The 19625-nt window shown below is 39.6% G+C and overlaps 2 protein-coding genes across 12 annotated transcripts in view; one reads left to right on the top strand and one right to left on the bottom strand.

Moving 5' to 3' along the window:
* Positions 1 to 2: 2 nt before the first annotated feature.
* On the bottom strand, positions 3 to 7496 carry LOC104006934 (uncharacterized). The gene is made up of 4 exons (XM_054686167.2): positions 7386 to 7496; positions 6613 to 6711; positions 3046 to 3155; positions 3 to 2029 (listed from the first exon to the last, which is right to left on the bottom strand). The coding sequence occupies exons 1-4, from the start codon at positions 7494 to 7496 to the stop codon at positions 1918 to 1920; spliced, it is 432 nt and encodes a 143-aa protein (XP_054542142.1). The 3' UTR covers positions 3 to 1917.
* PNISR (PNN interacting serine and arginine rich protein) overlaps positions 6459 to 19625 on the top strand; it is a 26293-nt gene continuing 13126 nt past the window's right edge. For 3 of the 11 annotated variants that reach the window (XM_063813298.1, XM_009451710.4, XM_063813301.1), the window contains exons 1-3: positions 7450 to 7558; positions 16304 to 16383; positions 18042 to 18156. In XM_063813298.1, coding sequence (XP_063669368.1) covers positions 18069 to 18156 — 88 coding nt within the window. In that variant the 5' untranslated portion in view covers positions 7450 to 7558; positions 16304 to 16383; positions 18042 to 18068. Of the gene's footprint in view, positions 7559 to 16303; positions 16384 to 18037; positions 18157 to 19625 lie in introns of all 11 variants that reach the window. The other 8 variants (XM_063813297.1, XM_009451709.5, XM_063813299.1 and 5 more) reach the window with 5 other exon arrangements.

The following is a 19625-nucleotide window of genomic DNA, read 5'->3' as shown; positions in this document are numbered from 1 at the left end:
TGTGGTGTATTAACAAAAATTTATTTCTCACAGTTCTGGGAGCTGGGAACTTCAAGATCAAGGTGCCAGTAGACTTGGGGTCTGGTGAGGGCCCACTTCTGTTCATAAAGACAGTGCTTTCTTGCTGTGTCCTCACATGGGAAAAGTACAAGGCATCTCTGTGGGTCCTTTTTCATGCAGCCCATTCATGAGGGTTCCATCCTCATGACCTAATCACTTCTCAAAGGCCCTATCTCCAAATACCATCACATTTGGGATTTGTGAATGTTGTAGGGGACGTAAACCTTCAGTTTATAGCAGCTTTCTCAGCTATATTCAAAATACCCTACATGTTTTAGAAATTCTCTATTTCACAACAGTTTATGGGCCACTTTACCTCAGATTTCAGTATCTACCAAGGACGATCATCTTCCTTTCAGGGGTTTCTTAAAAGGTGTATTACTTAGACAGGATAATTATTAAGACAAGGGTAAGGTCTTGCACCAGCAATTAAGAAATACTTTGCCTACCCATTTGTGTCTAAACTTCTTCCAGGTCATGAAGCTCTTTTGAGATTATGATGAAAGTTAGAGACTATCTTTTATTTGTTTAGTCATTTAGTAAGTGTTTGTTAGGCCAGGCACAGTGGCTCATGCCTGTAATCCCAGCACTTTGGGTGGCCAAAGTGGGCAGATCACCTGAGACCAGGAGTTCGAGACCAGCCTGGCCAACATGACAAAAACCCATCTCTACTAAAAATACAAAAATTAGCTGGGCGTGGTGGCACAGGGCTGTAATCCCTGCTACTTGGGAGGCTGAGGCAGGAGAATCGCTTGAACCCGGGAGGCAGAGGTTGCAGTGAGCCAAGATAGTACCACTGCACTCCAGCCTGGGTGACAGAGACTGTCTCAAAAAAAAAAAGTATTTGTTGAATACCTGTTGTGTGGTAGGTACTAGGCATACAGCAGTCAACATAAGAGCCAGAAATCTAAAAGGTGAGGAAATACACATTCTAAGAATGTAAGGAAAATTTATGTCAATGATAATGATATGGAGAAAAATCAAGCAATATGGACTCCCTATGAAGTCATGCAGAAATTAAGGTACAGGGGATGAAGATATCCTAGAGATAAAAGGCATGGTGATATTAGTACTGATATTCCTGAAAGAGAAAGCTGAGTGTTGTAGGAAGGATGGGGTTTTAATTCTGGGGCCCTCTCTTCTGGCAATATAGAGACGGAGAAGGGAAGTCTTAACATCTGTATGTTCCCAGAAAAATGTATCTCCCTAATTCTTGTATGTAATTTTGAAGGTTCATGGACACTTCTGAAGCCATTTCATACGTATTTTAAATTGCACCCAAGAAGAAATATCTGAGATGTTTGCATTCCCATATGTATTAGGATAGGCTGAGTTGTGCTGCAGTACAACCCCAAATCCCAGTGACTTAACACAAAAGTTATTTCTGGCACATCCGAAGTTCACTGTGAGTCTGCACAATCTGCAAAGGCAACTGATCTCCAACTGGCGATTCTGGTAATCCAAGCTGATTCAGTCTGTGACTGTACCATTTCAATATGAGGTCTCCCCATTGTGGCAGAAGAATACAGCATTAAAAGATCTTGCACCAGCAATTAAGTTTTTCATCTTGGATGTGTCTCTGACAACTCATTGGCCAGCAGTAATCACATGACCCTGCCTAAATGCAAGGAAAGATGGGTAGGAAAGAGTCTACCATGGGCTTACAAAAAAAGGAGAATGGGATATGTGAATTTAAGAGAAGTCTCTACCACAATCCACCCTTCTGGTCACCAAATAGTTTTTTTTTTTTTTCCCCTTTATACACATGGAACACAGTGACTCTTAAGGGACCGGGGCCAAAAGTCCCATCAAGGTAAAGTTTTATCCTCCAAGACCAGGCTCTCTGGAAGTGCTATATCAGATTTGGATGTTTGCTCCTACTGTTCTGGAGACCCAGGAACCAAAAGGATATCTTCTGTTTTCCACATACTTAATGTACAGTGGTGGAACTGTATCTGCAATAAACATTCTGAATGGGGAAGAAGAATGGGAGACACAGTTAGGATCCCTAAGTCTAGGTATGGGGTATATTCATGATTAGGGTTCTTTTCTACCTCCTAGGAAGAATTCCCTTGTATATTGTTCTCTGTGACTCTAGAGTCCAACCTCTGGGAAAGTTTTGTTGTTGTTTTTTTCTTGTTTTTTTTTTAATCTTCATGGCTACATCTGAAGAGCTACTGAGGGATATATATGCCAACTCTGGGAGTTGCACAGCTTTTTTGAGACCATTTCTTAGATGACTAGGGACTGTAATTTCTCTTAATTTGGAATAGCCACAAGTTGTTGTAGCCAAGGTTTGTGTGTGTTTTTAATACAATTCTTAAAATTTTAGTAGGCTTCTCATCTGTAGATAGATTTGAAGGGGTGGGTTGCCCCTCCACACCTGTGGGTGTTTCTCGTAAGGTGGGACGAGAGACTTAGGAAAGAAAAAGACACAGAGACAAAGAAATAAGGGGACCCGGGGAACCAGCATTCAGCATATGGAGGATCCCGCCAGTCTCTGAGTTCCCTTAGTATTTATTCATCATTCGTGGGTGTTTCTCCGAGAGGGGGATGTGTCAGGGTCACAAGACAATTGTGGGGAGAGGGTCAGCAGACAAACACGTGAACAAAGGTCTTTGCATCATAGACAAGGTAAAGGATTAAGTGCTGTGCTTTTAGATATGCATACACATAAACATCTCAATGCTTTACAAAGCAGTATTGCTGCCCGCATGTCCCACCTCCAGCCCTAAGGCGGTTTTTCCCTATCTCAGTAGATAGAACGTACAATCGGGTTTTATACCGAGACATTCCATTGCCCAGGGACGGGCAGGAGACAGATGCCTTCCTCTTGTCTCAACTGCAAGAGGCATGCCTTCCTCTTATACTAATCCTCCTCAGCACAGACCCTTTATGGGTGTCAGGCTTGGGGGCGGTCAGGTCTTTCCCTTCCCACGAGGCCATATTTCAGACTATCACATGGGGAGAAACCTTGAACAATACCTGGCTTTCCTAGGCAGAGGTCCCTGCGGCCTTCCACAGTTTTTGTGTCCCTGGGTACTTGAGATTAGGGAGTGGTGATGACTCTTAAGGAGCGTGCTGCCTTCAAGCATCTGTTTAACAAAGCACATCTTGCACCGCCCTTAATCCATTTAACTCTGAGTTGACACAGCACATGTTTCAGAGAGCACGGGTTTGGGGGTACGGTTATGGATGAACAGAATCTCAAGGCAGAAGAATTTTTCTTAGTACAGAACAAAATGGAGTCTCCCATGTCTACTTCTTTCTACACAGATACAGTGACAATCTGATCTCTCTTGCTTTTCCCCACAAGTTTGAATCACAAAAGATTTTAGGTAAGAACAGGCAGTCATTGAACATAAGTTTACCTTACTTTCTCCAACCTGGCCTAAATGGACAATACCTGCATAAAGCCCAATGGGATCTATTGTTATAAAATAACTAAAGTATTATTTTATATCTATTGTTATAAAATAACTAAAGTATTTTATACCCTCATATTTCATTATACCAGATTCACTACTATCTAGGAAATGCTTAAGTAACTATATTAAGAATCAAAGAGTAGTCTGGGTGTGGTGGCTCACGCCTGTAATCCCAGCACTTTGAGAGGCTGAAGTGGGCAGATCATGAGGTCAAGAAATCGAGACCATCCTGGCCAACATGGTGAAACTCTGTCTCTACTAAAAATACAAAAATTAGCGGGGCGTGGTGGCATGCGCCTATAGTCCCAGCTACTTGGGAGGCTGAGGCAGGAGAATCGCTTGAACCCAGGAGGCAGAGGTTGCAGTGAGCCAAGATCACGCACGCCACTGCACTCCAGCCTGGCAACAGAGTGAGACTCCATCTCAAAAAAAAAAAAGTTGTAATTTGTAATGATGTGCCTGTAGCATACTAGCTTTAAATATTTTTCATCCTCCATTGTATTATGTGGTAAAATATATACAACATAAAATTTACCACTTTAACCATTTTTAGGTGTATAATTAGGGTCATTAAGTGCATTCACATTTCCAGAATTCTTTCATCATCCCAAACGGAAACTCTGTACCCATTAAACAGTAACTTCTCATTCCCGCCTTCTCCCAACTCCTGGGAACCTCTATTCTACTCTCCATCTGTGTGAATTTGCCCATTCTAGGCGCCTCATATAAGTGAAATTGTACAATATATGTCCTTTTGTGTCTGGTTTATTTCATCTTGCATGTTTTCAAGGTTTATCCACATTGTAGCATGTATCAGAATTTCATTCCCTTTTAAGGCTGAATAATATTCAATTGTATATATATACCACAGCTTTAAATTTTTATTAGGTTTTAAGATGGATGTGATATGGCACCTAATAACACTATAAAGGTTCAAATCTCAAGAAAGAGCAATAGTTCCTATTTCGATATATTTTCCACATATCATCTTACTTAGCTTATTTCCATTTTGCTTTAAGGATAATTTGTTTCTGTAATAATGGAAGGTGACATATCCTCCCCTAGAATTTTCTACTTCACTCCATTCATTCATTCATTCATTCATTCATTGAGACAGAGTCTCACTGTGTAGCACAGGCTGGAGTGCAGTGGCACGATCTCGGCTCACTACAACTTCCACCTCCCGGGTTCAAGTGATTCTCGTGCCTCAGCCTCCTGAGTAGCTGGGCCACCACACCCAGCTAATTTTTGTATTTTTTTGTAGACAGTTTCCTCATGGTGGCCAGGCTAGTCTCAGACTCCTGGCCTCAGGTGATCCACCCTCCTTGGCCTCCCAAAGTGCTGGCATTACAGGCGTGAGCCACAGTGGCCAAATTTTCTACTTTAAACACTGAAAACAGAGGAAGTTAATAAAAATTTTAACCTATAAAGTCCCCTGGTTGTTAGTCATTAACAGCAGATTGTCAGATAAGACTGGTAAAACGATGGCTGCTAAGCATTTGATGATCCAGGCGCAGGATGATCAAACTGCAGCAGATCATGCACGTGACAGCTGCTTACATAGAAATTTAACACCACAACACACATTCTTAGAAAATTCTGTGTTGAAATACATATACTTACCCGATGTGTCCATAAGATCATAATGTTATGGGGAACTCTTAGAACAGAGTGGTTAGAGAAAGGGAACTGGAATTGGAACTGTAAAATTCATTTTCTGGTCTGGTAAACAGCAATTGCTGAGGGTGTCTCATTAAACTGGCACAAGGAACAAAATGTGAGGTATTTAATAATCCTCTCCACTTCACAATGCATTTCCAAAATGACTGGCCTACATTAGGATCATTGTTGAACATATTAATGCAAACATATAGCAGATGTAAAAATTTCTGTGTGCAAAGCAGATGCTGGCCACTTGGAGGGCAGAGGTGAGGGGGAAATCCCTTACCCGAAAATTGCCTCACCTTTACTAGGGAAACAAGCAAAGAATTACAATATGATTATAGAGAGTAGGAACATGACAGTTTCACTAGGCCAATCAGGTTTCTCTAAGAAGATAGAACATTCCTCTGATGAGAATGTTTCTCAGAGAATTAAACTTGAAAATCAGACCTGATGCAAAAAACTTGGAAAATGCACAAAATCACAGAGCAAAATTAGAGATTACTGATAACATGTGGTATATGTCCTTCTAGTTTTTGCTCCATACAGTGGTTTTTATTTATTTTATTCTTTTGAGACAGAGACTCACTCTGTTGCCCAGGCTGGAGTGCAGTGGCGGGATCTCGGCTCACTGCGACCTCTGACCCTGGGTTCAAGCAATTCTCCTGCCTCAGCCCCCCTAGTAGCTAGGATTACAGGCGCCTGCCACCACGCCCAGGTAATTTTTGTATTTTTAGTAGAGACGGGGTTTCACCATGTTGGCCAGGCTGGTCTTGAACTCCTGACCTCAAGTGATCTGCCCGCCTCGGCCTCCCAAAGTGCTGGGATTACAGGTGGGAGCCACCACGCCCGGCCATACAGTGATTTTTTAAAATCAGACTGTCCAGTAGTCTTATTTGTGCTAAGTGGAAATTAGGGAAAGGGTCAGAGAAATAGGGATTTCCTTTTGCCTTCAGTAGTATCCTCATGAACCTGCGTCATGGTGTTGTTAGGTGTAATTAATGAAGGTTTCTCACAAGATAAAATGTTATTTTGAGGACCACGTCCGTGGATTGGAGGAAAGGCAGATGGTTAGCTAGTGACGACTTTATTATAATGCTAATTCAGGAGTATCTTGGTCTCTAGCGCTGAGAAAAACTGAATTTTCATGCAAAGGGCATCTATATTTTCACATCTGTATCTTTATCCATCTAGCTGTGCTCTTACTATTTTGTTTCTACGGTAATTTGCTATTTCTTTTGCACGACAATTGCCCAATGAAATAATTCAGATACTTCGTGCACTTTGTCACGCAAAAGTTTTCATGTCACTCTCTGGAAAGGCACTTCCCAAGATGTAGCTAATAAACACTGTATCTTTGGAACATTTTTGTTTTCCTTTTAACTTGTAGCTCCTAGCCTGGAAATTGATACTTTTGACACTTGAACGTTGTTCATATAAAAACACTGTGAAATCAACATACTGTCTTTGAGGAATGGCATTGCATGCGTCCTTCTGAGAAGCCATCTTGTAGTTGAAGGAAAGCAGCAGGACGGAAACCAGACTTCCCCCCCACGGTTCCCTAAAGGTCACGGATAAAGAATGAAAAACCGGGACTAGTTAAGCCAAGGAGAGAAGAGCAAGTGTTCCCGGAAGGGGGCGCGATGTGTTGAGGTTAACAAAGAGAAAGACAGCTGCGGGGTCAGCTAAGGTCTCCGCTTTCGCTACCGACCCAGACTGCTCACCTTCACAAACTCACGTTTTCCTCAAGCGGCACCCTCGGCAGCGCTCAAGTGAGAGTATTCCATCCTTGGAATACTCCGAGAAGGTTCGAGCCAGAAGCTGGATTGCCTGAAATGCCGCTTCCAGCGCACTAAGTAACTTGAACTGCGCTAAGCAACTGGCCAGAATTGGTTTGGTTTGGTTTGACCCTGGGGTTCCTCCGTAGTCTGTAAGTGGAGTTGCGAACTCAACCCCTTCTCCAAGGCGGGAGTGTTTCTAGGAGGGAACATACTTCCCCTTAAAGGAAGATCACGTTGCTAAAGTAAAAAATTTGAAGGCGCCCTATGTGTAGAACACTTACGTTCTTGGCTTTCTGGCCACTATAAAGATGGGTCGGGAATGGCGCCAGCTACGTTAAAAAGTAACGTGCAGGAATGGTTCAGTTGCCCGGTGTTGACCAGAGTAGAGATGGGTTTGCCCACAAAAAAAATGGCGCCGAAACATGTCAATCCGCACAATCACGTGTTCACAAACCTGGATGAGAGATGGTATGGCTTCAGATGACAAACGGATGTTATTATTCTTTACTTCCGGGTGAGACAAATCGGGCGCCATCTTGTCTTGTTCCCGAAGAAGTAGAAGCATCGAAAGCGTTGGAGAGGTGTTACCGGAACGGCGGCGACAAGGGTGTTCCCGAGCTAGAGTGGGTAAGTGATGGAGAACAATTACACGTGGGCACTTGCCGGACCATTACAACGTTCTTGGTTTCTGTGGCGAAGGTAGCATAACTTAAAATAGGCTGCGTACGCTGCTTGGCGCGACCGCTGGAACCTCATTCCTTTAAAGCGGTGCGGTCCGCCAGACTTGGTAAATCAGAGCGGTGCTTTCGCTGAAAAGGAAATGTCCTTGTTAAAGAGAGTGCTCACGGCCCCATCTTCTCACAGAGTTTCCTCTCGGACGAGAAGGGACTAATTGTTGGGTTCCTGACCGGCCGTTAAACACTGCGCGTGCGCAGTGGGAACCCCCTTGTGGGAAGGGGGTTCATGGGGGCGGAGGAGGCGGGGGCTCGCGACCTGGAGCTTATACCCTTTGAGGCTCTGACTACGCAGGCGCAGTTCCTTAGTTTGTGTTTTTCGTGTGTTCTTACCCAATGATGGATATTATGTGTTAAGCTTCGCTAAAGGTAGTATCCAATATTTCAGTTTTTTACCGTGTGGTGGATAGTATCGTCATCTGAACAAATTGAGCATTAGACAAATTTGTTTGTGGGTTGTTAAATTAACATTCTAGCTTAAGATTTTAATTCAACATTAATCTTTTACATCTTTTTACTTCCCCCTGCCCCCAAGTAAAACAAAATAAACTTAGAATTCCTCATTTGAGTGCAGCAGGGCGAAAACAACAGCAACCAGACTACTAAAGATTTTACTTGTGGAATTTTTTTGTAAAGTGGCAAAGGGCTTATAGAGAAAATAAAACAGTTCTTTAAAGATGTTCTTGAGAGTTTTTTTTTTTTAACTTACTAATAGACTTTATGTTTTAGAACAGTTTTTGTTTACGTTGAGCACATACGACGTCCCCACTACACACACAATTTCTCTTCTTATTAATAGATGTTAGTATGGTACATTTGTTGCAACTAATGAACCAATAATGATAAATTATTAACTAAGGTCCATAGTTTATTCCTACTTCCTCACATTTTACCTAAAGTCCTTTTTCTGTTCCAGGATGCCAGCTAGGATATCACATTACATTTAGTTGTTGTATATTCTTAGGCTGTATATTCTTGGCTGTCACAGTTTCTCAGGCTTAACTAATTTTTGATGACTGTTAAGGGCTGACTTGTGCCCCTCTAAAATTCGTATCTTGAAGTCCTAACCTCAGTACCCCAGAACGTGACTGTATTTGGAGAGAGGGTCTTTAAAGAAGATGAGGTCACTAGGGTGGACCTTAGCCCAATATATTAATAACTGCTGTCCTTATAAGAAGAGAGTAGGACACAGAGGGATGATCATGTGAAGACGTAGGGAGAAGACAACCATCCACAAGCCAAGGAGAGAGGCCTTAGAATGAAATCAACCCCATAGAGCTTACACTATACGCCTCCAGAACAGTGAGGAAATAAATTTATGTTGCTTAAGCCACCCAGTCTTTGGTACTTTGTTATGGCAAGCATACCAAACTAATACAGTGACCTTGACATCTTTTGAGGAGTATGGGTCAAGTATATTGTAGGGTGCCCTGCTATTGGAATTTGCCAGACGATTTTCTCATGATTAAAATGGCCTTACGGACTATATCAGGGGAAGATCACAGAGGTAAGATGCCCTTTTCAACACATGCTATCAAGGATACATACTATCAAGGTGACTTATCACATTATTACTGACCTTGATCATCCTTCTGGAGTAGCGTTTGTTAGATTTATCCACTGTAAAGTTACTTCCCCCACCCCTTTTTATACTGTTCTCTTTGGAAGGAAGTCACTTTGCAGAGCCCACGCTTACTGAATGGACAGTTGTGCTCTTCCTCAGTTAGGGTGGAATATTTACATAATTTATTTGGAATTCTCTGTGGGAGATTTGTGTCTTCCCTCACATTTATTTGTTAGTTTATTTTATCATATCCTTACGGGCTTGTGGATGTTTATTACATAACTTGTATTATAATCCAGTACTTCTTTATTTTGTTGCTCAAATTGTACCAGCTTTGGCCATTGGCAGCTCTTCGAGTTGTCTACTGTTCTCCTTTGACATGTTCCTATCAATTTTTTTTTTTTAGCACTTTATTACTTCCTGGCAGTATACATGCTCCAGACTCATCTTTTGTATTTCCTGTCGCAGTCCTAGAGTCAGCTATTTCTTTAAAGATCTCTGATTCCTTTTATTGAAGAATGGTATTAAAACCAAGTTCTCGTGCCTAGGTGTGCTTGTTGCTACTAGGGTGTCATTTTGGGCTCTCTCTCTGCATTTATTTTTAAGTTATTATTGGGGGGGTATTTATAACCAACTCTCCAATTCTCCAATTTTTTTTTTTTTTTTTTTTTGAGACAGAGTGTCACTCTGTTTCCCAGGCCGGAGTGCAGTGGTGGCGCACAATCTTGGCTCACTGCAACCCCCGCCTCCCGGGTTCAAGTGATTCTCCTGCCTCAGCCTGCTAAGTAGCTGGGACTACAGGTATGTGCCACCATGCCCAGCTAATTTCTGTATTTTCAGTAGAGTGGAGGTTTCGCCATGTTGGCCAGGCTGGTCTCGAACTCCTGGCCTCAAGTAATGCACCCACCTTGGCCTGCCAAAGTGCTGGGTTTACAGGCATGAGCCGCCATGCTTGTCCTCCACTTTTAAAATAATCTTTTGAGCTACAAGCTGCAAGTATTTCAGTATATACTAAAATGCATGTCACATAAAGTAGCAAAATTTCTGTTTTCCGTATTTCGAATGATTACAAGATTAATCTTTACCAGTGCCATTTCCACCTAATCTGAATTAAACAAATAAATTCTTTTTTGACTTTGAGGTCAGTCAACTCATGTAAGACTGAAATGTCAGGGGTGAAGAGGATTGTTGTATTTTCTGGCTTCTCAGCTTTGTGGTTGATTTGAGAAATATTTCATCCTATGCATCAAATGATAGATGTGTTTCTGTAGCTCTTTGATTTTGTAGTTGATGCTCAAGGACTTTAAAATACCACATTTTAATTCTCATCCATCTCTGTCACAGTCTCTGAGTGACTTTTGTAAATATTACTGATTGTCATTTTGGCCACACGGGGTGGCTCATGCCTGTAGTCCCAGCACTTTGGGAGGCTGAGGAGGATGGATCATTGAGGCCAGAAGTTTGAGGATAGCCTGGGCAACATGGTGAAACTCCATCCCTACTAAAAATACAAACATTATCCTCGCGCGGTGGCATGCACCTGTAGTCCCAGCTACTCGGGAGGCTGAGGCATGAGAATTGCTTGAACCTGGGAGGTGGAGGTTGCCGTAAGCCGAGATCACACCGCTGCATTCCAGCCTGGGCGACAGAGTGAGATTTTCTCAATAATAAATAAATGATTGTCATTTAAACAAGTTGTTTTAGGACCTCAAAGCGATGAAGTTCTAATATAGATCCATTTAAGAAAAGGATAAAATAGATGATGGCCATTTCTGGTTGTATTAGTTTTCTAGGGATACTGTAGCAAATTACCACAAACTGGCTGATTTCAAACAACAGAAATTTATTCTTCCACAGTTCTGAAGGCTAACAGTGTAAAATTGAGGTTTTGGTAGGGCATGCTCTCTAATGGCTTTGTAGGGGATTCTTGTCTCTTCCTAGCTTTTGGTAGTTCTTGTCAATCCTTGATGTTCCTTGGCTTATAGAGCCATCTACTCCCAATCTGTACCACTGTGGTCATGTTACGTTCTCCCTGTAAGTGTCTATGTCTCCTTTTTAATAAGGTCCCTCCTAATCAAATATGAACTCACTGTAATTTGAATACATCTGCAAAGACCCTATTTACAAATAAGGACATACTCACAAGTATCACTTGATACTCACAAGTATCAGGAGTTAGGACTTCAGTGTATCTGTTGGATGGGGACACAATTCATTCCATAACACTGGTGATAGCTATCACTTGATTTTTTTGCGGCAGTGTGTGGTGGCTTTGATGATCTGATACAAACCTTGGTTATTCATCTTTCTGTTCTTCCCAGACCCCATTTGTTTTCCAAGGAAATAGCAGTTCACTTTACCCCATAAAGGGAAATACTCTTAGGAAAGTCTTGCAGCCTTGCCCGTCATTAATCAAATTTCTCCAAACTTGAAAACCCAAGCCTAACAAGCTTTAAAATTAAGTCTAAAGGAAGAGTGAATAAATTGGAATCAATTTTTGATATTATAAAATCACAGTAGCAATATTGGAATGTCATTTTCATGGTTGAACATTAATGTATTTACTTGCTAACATTTCAGTGAATTGTAAATATTTAACCACTTAATATGGACAAAACATTATGGAGAATTTAAATTATTATAAAATGTTTTCTCTCCCCTAAAGAAGATTTTTGTTTGAGCCAAGACAAAAACATGAAAATTTAATGCAGACCCTCTATAAAAAGTATTGTATGTCATCTTTAACTTATTAAATGAAAGCTTTCAAACAGTGGTAAAGAAGAGGGTAGCAAATGCCCATCCTTAAATTATCAACATTTTCCAAATCATTTTTAAACCAACTTGTAAATGTCATTTTTAATGGTACAACGTTATGTTATTTCATTAGACCATAGTGAAATTTAAAATATGTATCCATTGATTACTGTGTTGTGCCTGTGTATTCCTTCTGTTTTCTAGATTTTGCATTTGTTGGATTTGTTAGTAGTGAAGATACTATGGTGAAGATGAAGGAAGAAAGAGTAGTGTTCCTAAATCCTTGCCATAAAATCACTAGTAATCTTACTGTTTAATTAAACAATAGTTAATGAAACTCCTTATCAAGCATTGTGCTATGTGCTGAAACATATATAAAAGTTTAAGTATTTCCTAGTTTTATAACAAGTCTTTACTACAATCTGTCTCTTTTCTACAAAATTTTAATGTAAGTGCAAATTTTGTTTTCATGACCAGAGTTACCTGTTTTGGATAAGATTATCAAAATTTACTCTAAATCCTATAAGAAAATGAGACAGAGAACATTTGCCCAATGCATGAAAAATGATGCCACTTGAGGCCTTTTCTTTTTAAGAATGCAGTTATGGGCCGGGAGCGATAGCTCACGCCTGTAATCCCAGCACTTTGGGGACTGAGGCGGGAGGATCACGAGGTCAGGAGATTGAGACCATCCTGGCTAACAGGGTGAAACCCTGTCTCCACTAAACTACAAAAAATTAGCCGGGCGTGGTAGCAGGCGCCTGTAGTCCCAGCTACTCGGGAGGCTGAGGCAGGAGAATGGTGTGAGCCTGGGAGGCAGAGCTTGCAGTGAGCCGACATCGCACCACTGCACTCCAGCCTGGGCAACAAAGCGAGACTCCATCTCAAAAAAAAAAAAAGAATGCAGTTATGTATAGAAAATTACTAAATTACAAAATCTTCTCAAAACTGCTAAGCTCTAGGAATTGGAAATAGGAATCAGGTATTTTTTATCTTTATTTTATATCTTTCTGTATTCTTTTAATTATTTTATTCTATCAATGTGTATTTTTAGAAAAAATACAGATTTTTAAAGATACAGAGAATCAAATGAAGCTAATGAACACAGTCCATAATGACTAGTACAGGCAGTACAAATTACACAAACTTCTTCAACTGTGAGACATTGGGCAAATGTCCTGTATCTCATTTTCTTATAGGATTTAGAGTAAATTTTGATAATCTTATCCAAAACAGGTAACTCTGGTCATGAAAATGAAATTTGGACTTATATTAAAATTTTGTAGAAAAGGGACAGATTGTAGTCCCTTTTTTTCGCTTAATGCAGTTTGTACGATAATACGTACCAGTATGTAGCAGTCTACCTTATTCATTTTAATGGCTGAATAGGAATCAACTGTATGGTTCACTCTAACTTATTTAACTTGCCTTTAATTTAATGTCACTGAAACCAGATGTTTACTGTTACAAAATATGCTGCCAATTTTTGAATTATGGTATGAATATTCACATTCATGGTTTAGGACCCTGCGGTGGAATTGCTGGGTCAGAGGGATGTGCATGTACGTTTTGTTAAGATGCCGTAATGGTAAATTGCCTTTTTTTTTTTTTTTTTTTTGAGACGGAGTCTCGCTCTGGCACCCAGGCTGGTGGAGGGCAGTGGTGCTATCTCAGCTCACTGCGACTTCCACCTCCCAGGTTCAAGCAGTTCTCCTGCCTCAGCCTCCTGAGTAGCTGGGACTACAGGCCAGTGCCACCATGTCTGGCTAATTTTTTTGTATTTTTAATAGAGACGGGTTTCACCGTGTTAGCCAGGCTGGTCCTGAACTCCTGACCTCAGGTAATCCACCTGCCTCAGCCTCCCAAAGTGCTAGGATTACAGGCGTGAGCCACCATGCCCAGCCAGTAAATTGTCTTTTAAAAAGACTAACCATTTGGTGTTCCACCTGTGCCCTCATCCAGTAGTCATCCTCTGTAACTAAATCAAGTTTCTCAACTCCAGACTTAATTAAAGCGCTTTAATAAATAGCCCCTAACTTCCTTAACTTACCATCACCTTCTTTACTGTTTTTTTATTCTGCTCTGTTTTTCCCAATTTCACATCTTTTTTGTATTTTTCTCAGCCTAAGTGTCCAAAACATTATATTACTTGAATAGTAGCTTCCATCAAAACTTTGGGGAAGAAAAGCTTCTAAAAATATAGCAAAAGTAGAAGTGGCTGTTCTAAACATACAGAAAAATGATCATAGGTGATACAAATCAAACCCTTGAAAATATGCAAATTAAAACCTCTGTTCATAGGAAAACTTTTTTTTTTAAAAAATAAAAGCTTCAGCTGGGTGTGGTGGTTCACACCTATAATCCCAGCACTTTGGGAGGCCGAGGTGGGTAGATCATTTGGTTCAGAAATTCGAGACCAGCTTGACCTGCATAGTGAAACCCCGTCTCTACTGAAATACAAAAATTAGCCAGGCTTGGTGGCGAACACCTGTAATCCCAACTACTCAGGAGGCTGAGGCAGGAGAATCGCTTGAACCCAGGAGGCAGAGGTTGCAGTGAGCCCAGACTGCACCACTGCACTCCAGCCTGGGCGACAGAGCGAGACTGCCTCTCAAAAAAAAAAAATAATAATAATAACAATAAAAGTTTCAACCCATGAAACAGGAAGACAAATTTAGACTAAAGAATTCTTTCAAAGATAAAGTGAAACCTCTGTAAGTTTTAGATTGCTTCTGGAAAAGAAAATGGAGTTGAGCAGAAGTGGGTTGGCTTGATCACTTTTTTTTGAGATGGTGTTTCTCTCTTGTCGCCCAGGCTAGAGTGCAATGGCACAATCTCGGCTCACTGCAACCTCCGCCTCCCAGATTCAAGCAATTCTCCTGTCTCAGCCTCCCAAGTAGCTGGGATTACAGGAGCCCGCCGCCACGCGCGGCTAATTTTTGTATTTTTTAGTAGAGACGGGGGTTTCACCATGTTGGCCAGGCTGGTCCTGAATGCCTGACCTCAGGTAATCCACCTGCCTTGGCCTCCCAAAGTGCTGGGATTACACACGTGAGCTACCGCGCTCGGCCGATCACCTTTTTTTTAAAACCCCCTAATAGTTGTTAACTTGAAGAGTGCTACCAAAAGTGATGGTGGGAAAGCTCTAGTATTGATATTAATCACCATGAATTGAAACTTCTGATGCTTAGTTTTTATGTGTTTCTTATTTAATCCTCACAATAATCCTTTGGGGTATAGACATTTAGGTCTTCTGTTTTACAGATTGGAAAACCAAGGGTTAGAGCATAATTTACTTATGTTCACACCACTAACGAACGGATGTAGGTAGGCATCCTGAACCAGAGCCTGTGCTCTGAAGTCTAGGTGACAAGTGGTGACCAGAAAACTTAAAAGGGGAACTAAAAAAGTTGTCCATGACAACCATTAAACATGAGTAAGAAAAACAACCTTTATTTAGAGTAATTTCTGGAAAAGTAAATTTATGGATTGGGAATGATGGTAGGGAGTCATTATACATCATTTTCATCATTTAAATGGTTTTAGTAAGTGCACATTTTCAGTTTCAGTAGGCACTTTATAGAGCTGTTGATAATGTCTGTATTATATGAGTTTACAACTTAAGACAGAAAAATTATGCATTGAACTCTGATAAGCTGTTAAAGCGTTGGAAAGCACAGCAAGCTTTTTGGTTCTCATAAGTAGAAGTTAACAGCTTCCTCATCATTAGCCTTTAAACAGAAAGTAATAGCTAGACACTGATTATTTATTTAGTGTCTGCTATGTGCAAGATGCTTTCTTGTACCTTATTGAAGATAAAAAGATGAATAAATTTGTCTTTCTTTCAACTGTAAAAAGCTGTTGATTGAATAAAAAGGAAACTAAACCATTTCAGGAACAAACTGTTCTCTCCTTGCTAATGTTAATTTCTAAACATAGAATTCTATAGGAAAATTTAAATTAATATTTTATTACCTTGTATCATCTAAGTTAATAGGTGGATGAGATCTTCATTTCAAATGTTTGTTGTTCCTTTTTTCTCAATCTCTAAATTGTTTGACATTGTTTTTTATTATGAAGGAATTGTTCAAGTAAATAAAAGATTTGGAAAGAAAAAAGATGTTAAAAAGCTTTGCCTCTTCATTTCTGGTGTATCTCTTTTCCCTGATTTTATTATGATAAAATAATTCCCCATTATAAAGTTAATGCAAGGAAAAGTGACTAACTTGGAGATGATCACGCTTATGTTGCATCTCTAGAATTTATTTTTATGCGAATCATGATAATCTATAAGCAGACATCTACTTTTTTTCCCCCTAGGGCATACATAATCTTGCTGCTATGCTTCGAAGCTGTAGTCTGAATCAACCTAAGTTTTAAACAGAAGGTGAACCTCTGAGGTCAGTTTAAATAGCAGTTGGTGTGTCTTCTTGGTGTTTCCTATTTATTTGTTAACTCTTAATTAAAGTTGTAAGCGAGGTTACTTTTCAAGGGCTCTGATAACCTATTTAGCCTTAAAGGACTCTAAAGGCGTACTTGGGAAACTGGACAGGACAAAAAGGGGAGGAAGAAGGAAACACTGAAGAGAGGTTAGAAAACAATATATTTAACTTGGAACTGATACCCAAACCAGTTGTTGGCCTCATTTGTGCTGTGTAGTGCCTATTTTGCCATATTCTAATAATGTCATTGTAATTGATTACATTAGTGTAACTTGAAGACAGGTACATTTGACTCATAAGTAAATCAAGGTGACAAAGAAATACACCTCCCATAATTCACAGTGTTCTTCATTTGAGGGATTAGTATCTGCCGCAGATAGAACTATACCTGTATGGCATTCTGGGAATGCTGCGAAGACGAGTTGGAAACCTTTAAAAGCCTGAATTGTAATCGCCAATTGTCCTATTAGAGTTAATATCTCTATTTTTTTTGTTATCCAACTTGCCTACTTTTTGTGATCCTGCAATACAAAGGCTTGCTTTTATCTTCTTTTTAGCATACAGGAAAGGATCAATCTAGAAGGATTCATTTAGTAAACATTTATTAAATGCCTGCTATGAGCTAAGCCTTGGGATACAAAAATAAAGAAGAAACCATGCCCTGGTTATGTGAGTCACTGGTTCTTGAACAGGGTTGTGTATCAGTGTTGGATAAAGTACAAAGATATTAGACTTGTAAGACTTTTAAACCTTTTATTAGGAATGTTTTCAGACTAGCTTACAGAAAAGTTGGGCTAGTGTGATGATTCCCCCCCATACCATCTCCTAAATTTAATAGTTATTAACATAAAGTACCTTCCCTCCCATCTTTTCCATGCTATTTATATGTTAAGAAACCAGGTCTTGGAGGCTGTCTTACTTTCTGGATTTAATACCGTTTATCTCATTTCTTTATCCTTTAAAATTGCTTTATATTGGAAGTAAAATCCAAAAGCTCAGTTGGACTCAGTTAAACATTTTTTATGAGAATTCTTAGTGATTCTGGGAGCATAGTAGACACCTAATAATCTGTAGGGGTGATATTTTGGCAACCTTTGAATTTCTGATTTCTCATCCACTTTTCTTGTAAGGTTTCCTGAATTAATATTTTATTACTTTTGGCAATATGATAGTTTTCTAATTCTGTTCTACATTCTTCATTTTTTTAGCTGTAATTATTTATAAGGAAGAATTTTTCTTCATCTGCTGAAGCTATGTGGTTACTATCTTAAAGGAATCTTGATTGGGGAGAAATGAAATCACTTTTTTCCTACAATCTTCAAAATAATTACATATCCAGAAATTTATATTGTACAAAAAAGAGTTTTTTTTAAAGTCTTTTTTGAGCTAAATTCATTGTGTTATGCTTGCCACCAAATTCTGAGACCAGCATTAACATAAAATTTTCTACCTCGTTTGGTACTCTAAAAATTCTAGTTGCCTCTGGCAAGCTATTGACAAGAATTTTAGACCTCTGATGAAATAAATGTATCATCATATAATAATTTCTGATGTGAGGTTTTAAGATTAAATAACTCACTATAATTTTTAAACTATGTTTAATTTATTGAAGATAGAAAATCAAGTATATTTTAAAAGAAGGGATGTGGGATCAAGGAGGACAGCCTTGGCAGCAGTGGCCCTTGAACCAGCAACAATGGATGCAGTCATTCCAGCACCAACAGGATCCAAGTAAGGAAACAAATTGAATTTGAAAGGGCGGGGTTGGATATGTGGAAATGGGTAGAAGACACATGATGGGATGGATTAAGGGATATGGAATTGAGATTGGTGTACTGGATCATTTTATGGTCAGAATTTAATCTTCTCATAAATAGCCTTGCCATAGCATATATAGCAGGAAATGGACTTCCCTTTGGAAGACTCTCAAAATGTAGAAAGCTTTTTGAAGATTTTACATTTTTTAAACTGATTTAGTCCTTGTTTTTCTAAAGAAAGAGAAAAGCCTAAAATATGTTGCTTATGGAGAACACTTCTGTGAATTCTGACTCTTAAAGTTGTATATTATATTGAACTGGATGGTGTGCTATATCATTTTAAAATTTCTTTTTGCTGTGGACTATTTCAGGCACACATACAAAGGTAGAAGAGTATAGGGAGCCCTTGTTTATTATTTAGCTTTAATAATTGTTAACTAGTGGCCAATTTTGTTTCATCCGTAAGACCACTTACATTGCTCTGCCCTCACTGGGTTGATCTGATGCTATTTCTTTTTTTAATACCTTGTATCATTCTATTGTAGGATTGTACCATAATTTAACAAAGCCACTTTTGGGTGTTTTGTTATTTATAGTTTTTCACTTTTTGAAACAATTAGCATAATCTTGTGTGCATATTGTTATTCACTTGTCCAATTATTTTCTTATGAAAAGAGCTAGGTTTGTTAAGTCACGGTAATTTCAGGTGCACATTGCCACGTGTAACCCCATAGGGGTTATGCCAGTGTTTCAAACTGTATGAGAATACCTATTTAATCTTCATTAAAGTAAGATGCAGAAAAACATATCTTATTCTACTTTGTTTACTTTATTAATATTAGATCTTAATGCATTTTTGGGTGGACTTGCAAAATAAAAATTATTTAAAAGATCTTGAAATGTTAAATGTAGATGCTTGGGAAGAGAGGCCAGGTGCGGTGGTTCATGCCTGTAATTCTAGCACTTTGGGAAGCTGAGGTGGGCAAATCGCTTGAGCTCAGGAGTTTGAGGCCAGCCGGGGCAACATGATGAAACCCCATCGCTACCAAAAATGCAAAAATTAGCCAGGCTCATAACCCAGACTCTACATGGATGGATGGATGGATCATGGATGAATGGATGGATGGATGGATGGATGGATGGATGGATGGATAGATACGTAAAAATTTAGAAATTAAAAAAATGTATCTTGGGAAGAGAGTCTTCAAGATAGTGGGGAAATGAATTTTGAATAAAGACTGGCTAAGAAGTTGTAGCCAGACTACACTAGTCATGTTTTGGCTAGAGAAGGGAGCCTTATTTAAAGAAGGGCAACCATAAGGAAAAACAGAGTTAGGTAGCTGCTCTCATCAAAGGCCTATAGGCTCGAATGCAGGCCTGGAAAGATAAATAGGACATGTTGAAGGAAGAAATGATAGCGTTTGATTATTTTTGTGGTTTTTT

Source organism: Pan troglodytes, chromosome 5 (genome assembly GCF_028858775.2).
Source record: "Pan troglodytes isolate AG18354 chromosome 5, NHGRI_mPanTro3-v2.0_pri, whole genome shotgun sequence".
Classification (NCBI taxonomy): domain Eukaryota; kingdom Metazoa; phylum Chordata; class Mammalia; order Primates; family Hominidae; genus Pan; species Pan troglodytes.
This window is presented reverse-complemented; position numbering and strand designations above follow the sequence as displayed.

Coding starts and splice junctions, on each gene's coding strand:
- LOC104006934 (XM_054686167.2), bottom strand. CDS start 7,496: ATGCTTCTACTTCTTCGGGAACAAGACAAGATGGCGCCCGATTTGTCT. Junction 3,156..6,612: donor AATGCCATTCCTCAAAGACA/GTATGTTGATTT, acceptor TTTGTTAAACAG/ATGCTTGAAGGCAGCACGCT. Junction 2,030..3,045: donor CCTCTGCCTAGGAAAGCCAG/GTATTGTTCAAG, acceptor TTCCCCATTCAG/AATGTTTATTGCAGATACAG.